The 10,730-nt window shown below is 46.9% G+C and overlaps 1 protein-coding gene across 1 annotated transcript; it reads left to right on the top strand.

Annotated features, from left to right (window-relative positions):
* Positions 1–1,874: 1,874 nt before the first annotated feature.
* On the top strand, positions 1,875–9,255 carry CLDN16 (claudin 16). The gene is made up of 5 exons (XM_005484917.4): positions 1,875–1,991; positions 6,526–6,628; positions 6,872–7,036; positions 8,051–8,242; positions 8,561–9,255. Exons 1-5 carry the CDS (start codon positions 1,878–1,880, stop codon positions 8,698–8,700), a joined length of 714 nt encoding a protein of 237 aa, XP_005484974.2. The 5' UTR covers positions 1,875–1,877; the 3' UTR covers positions 8,701–9,255.
* Positions 9,256–10,730: the final 1,475 nt, after the last annotated feature.

The following is a 10,730-nucleotide window of genomic DNA, read 5'->3' as shown; positions in this document are numbered from 1 at the left end:
AATGAGCTCAGAACAATGCAAGTACAGGAAGATGATGTGTGTTTTCATACCTGTCTCAGACAAATGCAATCTACATACATGTATGTGCTGATGAGAGTCATGATCCTTTATGGGACTTGTGTGGTCACTGCCATGTCCCCATGGGTCAGGACTGTTGAAAACACAAAACTACCTTTATCACAGCCATGAAGTGAAAATCATGAAGGTTTCTTTGACTTATCCAGACATTTGGATCCCAGAAAACTCAGCAGAAAGCATCATTTCCACATAACCACATCGGGACCTGCATCTGGGAAAGATGGAAGAAGAAAAGTTTCTCACTTGTCAGCTTCTGCAAATGGAATTAGGAAACAGAAAGCAGAAAGTTGAAGCAGCAGAGCCTCCTGCATACCCTGGCTTTATGACCTGGGACTTTTGTTCGACACTTAAGCCTCCCAAAGCATGTGCTGAGGACCTATTCCACAAGGTGACGTCTGAGGAGTGGAGTAAGCCTGGCATCGAGGGTAAAAGTTGTGATCTCTGTCGGCAAAACTGTCTCATGAGGTTATGATTGGAATTATACGGGTTATCTGTTGTGAGAATAAACTTCTCATTGCTGTGGTATTTGAAGGGGAACCCCGGAGAAGCAGAAGCTTTGAGCAGTGCTGTAAAGGTGCCGCTTGGCTCCATCTGGAGGTGGCAGCTCAGATGACAGACACCGCCAGCTTGGGCAAGCAGCTGGAAGCAAAGCTGAACGAGACCACGAGTCTGCTCCTCTGCCCTGTGTTGAATATTTGTCCATTCAAGGCAGCTCTTCAGCCTGTTACTGCTTCTCTTCATATTCAAAAATATTGATCATTTGGGATATGATGGTTTCTGTGCTTTTGTACCTTTGGAGTGGGAGCAATTTCTAGCTGCATTCCCCTTTGGTTCTCCTGAAAGATGCTCTGGAGCCCTGATGGCTTTCTCAGCACCGCACGAGAGGAGACACTGAGAAGCCTCTCACACAGGCCCTGCCCCTGGCAGCCTGTGTGACCCCTGCTCACCTGCAGAGCCCGGCAGGAAAACAGAAGTTTGCAGTCAGAGTAAGCAAGTAGGGAAATTCCAACCAACTGAAATCCTCCAGACTGGCACTAGTCTGAAAACTTCAAGATTTCCACATGGAAGGTGTACTCATGCCATGAACAAATTGAGGCCTAGGCATGAGAGGTATCGAAGTTTGACTTAAATTCAGAATGTAGAGTTCTGTGTCTGGGATGGGGGTGGATGTTTGCTCTGAAGGCCCATGAGTGCTGTCTTTTCCTTTTCCTCCCTGGTGACATTTCTGTATTGAACTAGATCATCACTGCACCAGAGACCAACAGGGTAACAACCAAGTGGCCTGGGATCTACACCAAGACACTTAATAATTGCTCCCTGGTAAAGCATAAATAATTGAACAAGAATAAATGTGTGTGTGCACATGAGAGCTCCTCTCTGTATCCCTCAGCAAGGCTCAAGACTTCTGCCCTGGAGAACAAGTTTCGATTCTATTTTCTAATGCCTATTTTGACAAAACCTGCCATGATATCTGCCTCCCCTGGCAGCCAGGGCTGCAGTTACCTGTCCCTTCTGCACAGCCCCATTTCAGTCAGGCATGACAGGAGCCACAGCAGGGCAGGGCGGATTGGCTGCAGCAGCTCCCGTGGGCGCTCTCACCCTCCTCCTGACCCCTGGCAGTGAGCACTGCCCTGCAGCCATCACACCAGATGGCATCTGCACAAGAGAGGAGGTCCTGCTGCTCTTCATGGTCACTGCTGGGCCTCTGGCACACTGACACTCTGTCTCTGCCCTGGCTTAGGGAACAAGGCTGGGCACTGTTGTTTGCACTCCCCTGGATGTGCTGAGCACCTGCTGCCATGAAGTTTTTCCTCCAATATGTGGGCTTCTTTTGTGCTTTTTTCTCTGCTGCGTTTTTGATAATATCTACCTGGACAGACTGCTGGATGGTGAATGCTGATGACTCCCTGGAGGTAAGACTGGGGTGAGGAGAGTCTGATCACCAAAACCAATGTGTGCTAGAGAGAGTTTGTTCCTGGTGTCATTGCTCCACTCCACTCTCATGTTCTTTCTCCTTGTTGTGCTGGATGAAAGTGGATGAGAATGAAAATAATTACTGTGGCAAGAGCAGGAGAAAAGTGGTGTTTTGTGAAATTCTCTTTGCCAGACTTTTTTATCCAGATTGTGCTCTTACTTAATAAGTTCAGGAAAGATCTACAGGCTATAGTTTTACATGTGCATGAACTTGAGAATAGTTATCCTGTACCTCCAACTGCATGGATATTTTGAAGATGTCTCTAGTTCTGTAGTTCAGCCTTCTTGGTGGAGACATCCAGCATGTACAACTGTTCTCCTCAAGTATTTTTCTGGCCAGCCATTGAGCTACAGGGCTACCAGAAATTTAAGGGGAGCATGGGGACTCAATATCTCCTGGAACTCATGTGGACAGTAGCAGTCTTTTATTAGAGAAAGATATTGGCAAAAGGTAATTGCAAACAAGGGAGCAGATTGCTGCTTACAGGCAAGGTGTGCCCCAAAGACTCCAGGTCCAAAATCATCACTGTTTCTTCAGCACTCAGTACTGTGAATTTGTAATTTTCTTCCCAGCACAGCCATTAATTTCTGTACATTTAAGCTGCAGGTCCACAGTGTAGGAATCTGCTCTCTGGCAAACTGGATCGTTTAGGCAGTGAAGGTGAAACACCTTCCAGGACAGAAAGTTTGGCTGAATGTATCAGGAGGAAACTTTCTATCTGCTATCCAGCATATGAAACCATAAGCTCCTCTGCACTCAGTGGTTGCCCTGCAGCATTTAGCTCCTGCACGTGAAGGGGTGAATTTTCCAAGGAAAGAAGGATAAAACTAATTACAAGAAAAACTTTTTTCCCTACGCTACAAGAAATCCTGACAGTCTGACTGTCAGAAACCCTGAAAGGTGGATGTAAGTGCCAAGGTGATGATCCAATGCAGTGCAGCTCCTGGCGGTCAGCATGTCTGCTCAGTGAGCTGCTTTTTAGGAGAAATAGAGTGCACCCAGTGGTGCTGGATAGGATCTGACTCTTCATTTGGGAGATATTTCAGATTCCTATCAGAAAGTACTCAGATGAAAGTATCAGTATACTCAGATGAGCCAAGGGAGTCCAGTTGTGGGGAAAACCAGATGAGAGAAGCCCAGCTCCTGAGCAGAGTGAGCAGCAAAGAGCTGGTCCGTTACCTGAGGCTGTGTAACCTTGTCTTCCTGGGCAAAGGCACCTGCGATGGGCTGTCCGAAGTGCTCCATTAACACCCAGTTTGGTCATTAGCAGCCACTATTCTCACATTCCGGCTCTGAGTGTGAATACTAAATAATGGAGCAAAGCGCCCCCAGCCTTAATACCTGACCACTGATCTTAATGACCCAATGACTCACTGCCTCTCTAAATAGGGAATGTCCACGGCTAGAAAGGCTAGAGTCCGCAGTGACTCCTGTTTTCAGATGGAAAAAGGGTAAGTTAGGCAACTTTGGCTCCAGAAGAAGGGAGCTCCATCCTTCAGCAGCTGCTGGATTCAGGCTGGTTGCTTGACTTTGACCCTGGCCCTCTACAGCTGGGGAGGATGAAGCCCTCACTGTGGTCCCAGTGGAGAGGAGCGTCCCAGGAAGAAGAGGCCGGAGCAGCCACCTTCAGATAGGCTGCAGGGGCCTGTCTCAGCTCTCACAGCCCCTCACCTCCCTTGAGAAACAACAGGTTACAGAAAGTTATTCAAGTTAGTGACTCCCTGTGAAGCATCAAGACAGGGCTGGGTCCATTTTTGCGGTAGTTTGTAGTGGAAAAAGCCCATAATCTGCTTCTCAACGAGGACTGTATTGTGTAGACAGTCCCTCCCTGCTGCAAGTGGATTATAAATACCTCCACTACTGTTAAATGCTGCCTGTTTTACACTCAAGCTGGGCTTGTAATCATTGTCTGCTGGCACCTTCTCAGAGTGCGGTAAAACACTGTGACTAACATCACTTACGTGTTTGTCTTCTCCGCTTTCCCCAGAAGGAGAAGCGTGCGCTTGTTCTGTAATTTTCCTTTTTTTCTGTATGAGAATTATTTTAATATTAATTATACATTATGAATAGGGTATAATTATATGTATTACACTCATTATGCAGTTCATGTTTTACATGCATACTTGTGTTAGGGAAAGCAGGTCGTGTTTTGTAATCTGAGTGGAGGATGAGGAGCATGGCTGTGATTTTGGCTGCTCTGGGAGTCCTCAGCTGGGCCCAGGGAAGCTGGAGCACATCTGCTGTAGGGGGAGAGAGGTGATGGGGAATTAGTGCTACCAACATGTGCAGGAGTCCAGCCATGGATGGGGAAATCCATGTCCCCACATGGTGCCCCATGCCCTGACCCCTGTCTCCTTTACAGCAGCGAGTTCCCGTGTGCCTGAGGGTCTGTGCTGTCAGCACAAGGGAAGATGCTCAAGGGTGGCTTGGGAGCAGATTAACAACCAAAAGGATCAACTGTGCACAAAGCAGAGGGGAGCAAGTGTTGGCCCTTGGCAGCAGAATCCAGAATAGCTCAGCAGCAGCTGAGGGCAGCCACAGGTCCCCACAGTGACACCTGTTCCTATCCCTCCCGCACCAGGCAATGGGACAATTATCCCTGGCTGCACACACGCTGTGTGGAGATGGGCTGGCTCTTGCTTTGCCCAGGAGTAGTGACAACTGAAACATCCCAAGAAACAAAAAATATTAAACAAGTTTTTATTAGTCTGGGAAGGGGGTTATTTCACAAGCTAGACCATAACTGTTGTGCTTAAGACCTCTGTTTTGCTTGAAGGGTGATAAAGCCTGGAATCCTGTTAGTCTCCTTATAAATAATTTAGATGTAGATGCTGCTTGTAAGATTTAAAAAACAGTAATAATATCAGCAAGTGAGGAAGTAAGTGACATGATTAGCTGAATGCAGAGTAGTATAAATAAGCCTATGGTGGTTTGGGAGGAAAGAGAAATTATATAAACACAAGTGGAATAAAATGTAATTTAATAAAAATATGCTAATTTCAAGCACAGCCTGAACAGTGGTGAGTTAAGACAGAAGAGGACCTGCAACTGCATTAAGAGGGCCACGGTAAAAATACATTGAATGTAAACATAGCAAATTGTTTTACGAGACTCTGTTCTCTTGAAAAGCACAGAATCAATGAAATTAGTTTTTTCCATCACTGCTTCTCATTTTTCATCATATTTTTCATTAAATATGCCCTGAAATTCTCAGAAACATTAAGCACTTCTCATCTTCATGAAACAAAACATGTAGATTATTTTCATTCAAATATAAATAGCATCTCTTCTGCCAGTCTGAAGCAGCAAGTCATTTTTCCTCCCCTTTGATCCAGACAGCACTATCACAGAGGAGGTGCACAGCTTGGCTCAGACATTGTGTTGTGGAGAAAATATTACAGTTGGCTACAGACCTCAGTACATCCTGAATAAGACTTTATTATGTGCCCGAGATATGTTATTATCTGCTTTGTGATTTACACAGTGCAAGAAAAATGAATTTATTGCATCATCCAAGCAAGCCTGGTCCCCTTCCCCTGCGTGAAGCTCATTTGCTGGAAGAGTTTCTCTTTCCATTAACTGCAGCGGGTGTCGCTGGCAGAAGTGGGCGGGCTGGAGTCCAAGGCTGCACCGACATTAACTCTGCTCCTCCTATGAGCAATTCCAGGAATATTTTAAAGGTGCTTGTTGCCATATTTGCATTGGTAATGGAAACGCCTCCCGTATTAAAGTGATTTATGGAAGGCCTGGCTGGGAATGGTATCTAGGGCTGGAGGACAGACGATTAACCACGATGCTGCTGCCTGGCCTGGCCCAGTCTGCGTGTCTCAGTGATGACTGTGGCTTGGGCACGCGTGGTCCCAGGGCTGGCAGCACAGAGGGAGCCCCAGGGCCGGGATCAGCACCCCCAGGGCCGGGATCAGCACCGGCTGCCTCTGGTTTTCCAGCCAGTGTTTACAGCTGAGTCATTTAGGGGCAGCCCTCCCCGGGCTCACATCCAGACTGCTCTGCACTCCTCTCCCACTCTCTGAGCTGCTCCTTAGCCATCAGGAGGATGGGGTAAGGAAGGGGAGCACATGCAGCAAAATCTCGGGTTGTCTGGTCCATGGCCCTGCCCAGCTCAGCCTAGACAAGAATTTGGCAATGAGTGAGCAAACCTGCTCTTAGATCTTTCTGGTCAGCCACCCCCCAGCTCCTCTCAGAAATTTCCTTAAAAATTTGTATCCTTACTAGGCAAGGCTTTTTTCCCTAATGTCTAGTCTGAATTCTTTTGCTCTAATGTAAAAGCATTAGTAGGTACATAGAAAACATTGTCCTTTCCCTGCATATTTCTACTTTTTCTCTTCAAGCTAAACATTCTGGTTTACCATCATTGTAACTGGACCAGGATTTCTGTTGAAGGGCTAAGACAACCACCTGCTGCATTGGTGGATATTTTAACCTATGGTCCTTTTTGTCCTCTCAATCCACAGGTGAGTACAAAATGCCGTGGCCTGTGGTGGGAATGTGTCACAAACGTTTTTGATGGGATCCAAACTTGTGATGAGTACGACTCCATCTACGCCGAGCATTCTGGTATGTAAGAGTCAGAGATGTTTCTGCAAGTGGTGGGGACACTTGAATGCAGACTAAGAGTATCTGTTCCACTCAGTGACAGATAATTAGAGGCATGTTTCTTTTCTCAGTCAGGTATTACTCCCAGGGAAAGCTGAAAAAAGCTGAACACCAGAAAATAAAATGTTCCCGTGGGATCTGACCCCATTCCCTGCCCACATTTCCATTCCTTGTGCACTGGAATGATCTGCTTTTGTCCTGCAGTGAAGCTGGTGCTGACCCGAGCCATGATGATAACAGCAGACCTCCTGTCAGGATTTGGATTTCTCTTCCTGGTCCTGGGACTGGACTGTGTGAAATTCCTTCCCGATGAGCCGCTCATCAAGCTGCGCATCTGCCTGGTGGCTGGGGTTATGTTGCTCCTTGCAGGTATTTCCTCACCATGTTCCCATTCTGTAGGACACCCTTTAGCAAAGTGGGGAAGCATTAAAAGCCTTCTTTTATTTTGGCTGGTGATTTTCTGTAGGGGGAAGGATCTTTATTTGATTTATTTGTGTAATGCAGCTTCTTCTGTTCACCACCTGCCTCAAACAGCATGTAGTTGAGTTTATCTGCTTTCAGTTCATGTTTTGACCAGGTGAGTTGGCTTTGAATTGACTGACTTCCAGTTATTGCTGTTTCACTGTGGAGCAGTTAAGGTTGTTGATACAGCAAAGAGATCTTGCTGTAGGTCTCTACACCAATTGCTGAAAGACTAGAAAGTCCTGGCATCCTGGTTTGGTTCCTGGCTCTGCCACAGATTGTGTGATCTTGGGCAAGTCACTTCACCCAAAATCTCTGCAGCTGATCTCTAATAAAAGGATAATAACATGTCTGTCCCTTCTAGGTGATAAATACCCAACTGGCAAGGTGCTTTGCTGTTACAGCCAGTGGAAGAATTTTAAACATGAAAATAGCCGACTAGGTACCAAATAATATAATTTGACTTTATGCCAATATCAAGCAGATACCTCTTCTTCAGTCTAAGCAGATTTAATAACTCACCCCAGCCACTGGGGGCACATGTAAAACACATCAAAAGGGTCTTTGAAACATCTTCCAATTCACTTCTCAAAGTTTGTCTGAAAAGTACATCATGAAAGTTCTGAAAATCAGAAAAAAAAAATCAGAAAATTGAATTCTGGAGACAACTTTACAAGCAGCTGAGATGGGAGGAGTTTCCTGCCTTTTGCTGCAGAAACCTGAGTGCTGCCAGTGTGCTGGAAGTGTGTGTGAGTGCTGAGCCAAGAGGTGCAGCCTCTGCCTGGCAGCACGGGATATCAGCAGGAGCCAGGGTGAATCCACCAAGCAGGGACAGGGGCCAAAACCTGCTGTCCCAGGAAGGTCTTCCCACCCTGCAGCTGTCTAATCCCCCATGGCTGTGAGTGTGGCCCCTCTCTGCAGGTCTCCCTGGCATCACGGGCTCCGTGTGGTACGCCGTGGATGTCTACGTGGAGCGCTCCTCCCTGCTCTTCCACAACATCTTCCTGGGCATCCAGTACAAGTTTGGTTGGTCCTGCTGGCTTGGCATGGCGGGGTCACTTGGCTGCTTCTTGTCCGGGTCCCTGCTCACCTGCTGCATGTATCTCTTCAGAGGTAAGTAAGCATGGTTGAGGCACAGCTCAGGGACAGAGCCATTGCTCAGGGTGTGCTACGGGGTGGGGAAAGTCCTTTGGCATGGTTGCTCATCTCCAGGGGTGGTATTTTCAGCTGTAAAATGGGAATAGTCTTAGGCAGCTCCAGAAAGAACATCAAGGTCTTCATGTGGGAACTGAGGTGTAAGGATGACATAAAGTGTGTTGTTGTTGTTATATCACACCTTGGAGTGCTGCTTTCCCTGAATAACGAAACTTTGCAGCTGAAAGTCACCAAGCACTCATTAGCAGTTCCTATTTCTCTCCCTGTGCCTCACAGAGAACAGTTCTGGAAGATTCCATTCTGCCTACTCCTTGAGGAAAGGCTATTCCTCAGTTGCCACCTTCATAACAAACGTGCATTCGCCATCCTCGCAGACAGCCACCTCTAAAATGTATGCGGTGGACACAAGGGTGTGAGCAGGAGGTAAGTGCTCCAGAAAGAGATCTGCTTTAATTTGTAGTGGATTGCACAGAGACTCAAGCTCCTGTGGTTGTGATACAGATGCAGTTGAATTTCAAGGATCTACTGTATGCTACGATGTTTGCATTATGAGAGCTTCAAAATACCTTTCCTTCAAGAAAGTAAACTCTGAGAAGATCCTGCTTTCTGGAATCCTCTTGTCTTGGGTGCTGAGACCACTTGTATAAGCACAGACTGAAATAACCAACACAAACTCGTTTCAGCATTTGTCTCAACAATATTGGTGGAAATGAGATAAACCAGCCGTTCCAGAGCACAGTGTTTTGCATGAAGACACCCAAACTGCAAGATGGATCTGTTCCATGTCTGGCAATGTGTTAACAAGAGTGTACAATCCTGCCAAAGGGAGGGACTGACTGCCTGACCAGCATCTGGACCCTGTGCCCTCAGCAGGGGGGTCTGCCCCTCTTACGGGCAGCTGGGGAGCTTTTCAAGAGATAAGAGCTGTGTTAAATGTCTGACTCTCTCTTTAGTCCACGAGTCTGCACTGAGAAATGATTGTAAATGCAGGTGCATTCTTGCCTGAAAAATACAGTCCTTCTCAGTCAGTATTAAAAGGTACACTACTAAACTCAGTGAAATCTGGAAATTGCCAGCTTCATTCTGCTTAATAAAAACATTTATTGGACAAAGTGAGTGAAGATCCAAAATCTGAACTTGTGCATTACAATATATCTACATTAACTAGCAGCTAGGATAAATGATACTAAAATATATTGTCCCTTTCCATTAAAAGGTATTTAAACCCAATTCAGGACTGCTCCCTGGCTGAAATCCAGGTTGCCATAGGCTGGATGATGTTAGGGCATCAGCCAGATCTTCGCTAGGGTGGGGGATGAAAACCCCTGTGTGGCTTAACATGTTCTCTAAGGATGGATATGAACATTTTTCATTCCTTTAATAGAGACGGAAGCTGAGACAGACTTTTCTTAGGGTTGATAGGAACTGTCCAAATTCAATCCTTTCTGACCATGGGCATCACACCACATCATGGCCACTGAGGGTTGAGAAAAGTCTCCCAGAGATTTATCTGCTATGGGGCAGTGGAGAAACAAAGCTGGAGTCTCAGCTGGGTGTGAAGCACTACCAGAGGGAGGCTTCCTCCGTGGGCTGCTTGATGGGGAGGCTGGATTTCCTTCTCCCAGACAGTATGAAGCGAAACTTTGTGTTATGTGGGCCAGAGGGAGATGGGCTGGCTGAAGTTGGAGTGAGCTGCATCCCAAGCAGCACTTCTAATAACTCCTATGATGGAAGATGTAGGGCTGAGTCCTCTGATGGGCTCCCCTGGGAGCATCACCTTGTGCTGCAGCACAGAGCTGACCAGCAAGGCCAAAACATAACCCAGCCCTGACATGGCTCCAAGCTGAGAAACACCCCGGGCCTGGAACAGACAGGACAACAGCAGCTCCATATGGCTCTGCTGCAGGGCCAGGCACCTGCACAGGGCTCAGGGCACTGCACAACCATCTCAGCAGGGTCCTGGTGGCAGCTCTGCTGCCCAGGCAAGGGAGGTTCGTGCCTGCAGAGTTTGTGCCTGCAGAGTTCGTGCTGTTGGGCTGGCAGACGTTTATGTCAGCCAAACTGGGAGCAGGTTACTGCCAACAGATGAGCTATATCAAACAGATGTAAACACAGTAGGAGGGGTGATGGAGGCTTTTTTACAAGGTCCTGGGAGACAACGAGTACAAGAGTTATGAGCGATGTGATGAATTCACAGATTGTACCAAGAATGCACAAAGATATCTGGAGGTGACAGGAATTTTGGTCTGTTATTGCAGGAAACTGGAAACTGCATTCAGAACTTGGCAGTTTGTTTTTTTTTTTTTAACTTTTTTACAGCCCCATCAGAGACATGTTTTCTGTGGGTCTTTGGGGCAGGAGAGCTGACACTGCTGATTCTCTCTGCCAGGGCAGGGAAACTCTGGGAGCATTTTTGGCTCTGCTTCCTGGGCTGTGTCCCTGCTGC

The sequence above is a fragment of the Zonotrichia albicollis genome, chromosome 9, assembly GCF_047830755.1.
Source record: "Zonotrichia albicollis isolate bZonAlb1 chromosome 9, bZonAlb1.hap1, whole genome shotgun sequence".
Classification (NCBI taxonomy): Eukaryota; Metazoa; Chordata; class Aves; order Passeriformes; family Passerellidae; genus Zonotrichia; species Zonotrichia albicollis.
The sequence above is the reverse complement of the archived record's forward strand: the minus strand, read 5'-3'. Positions and strand labels throughout refer to the sequence as shown.

Excerpts from the sequence above, each read along its gene's own strand:
- CLDN16 (XM_005484917.4), top strand. The coding sequence starts at position 1,878 with ATGAAGTTTTTCCTCCAATATGTGGGCTTCTTTTGTGCTTTTTTCTCT. Across the intron at positions 6,629-6,871 it reads CATCTACGCCGAGCATTCTG|TGAAGCTGGTGCTGACCCGA; the intron begins GTATGTAAGAGT and ends TTTGTCCTGCAG. Across the intron at positions 8,243-8,560 it reads CTGCATGTATCTCTTCAGAG|AGAACAGTTCTGGAAGATTC; the intron begins GTAAGTAAGCAT and ends TGTGCCTCACAG.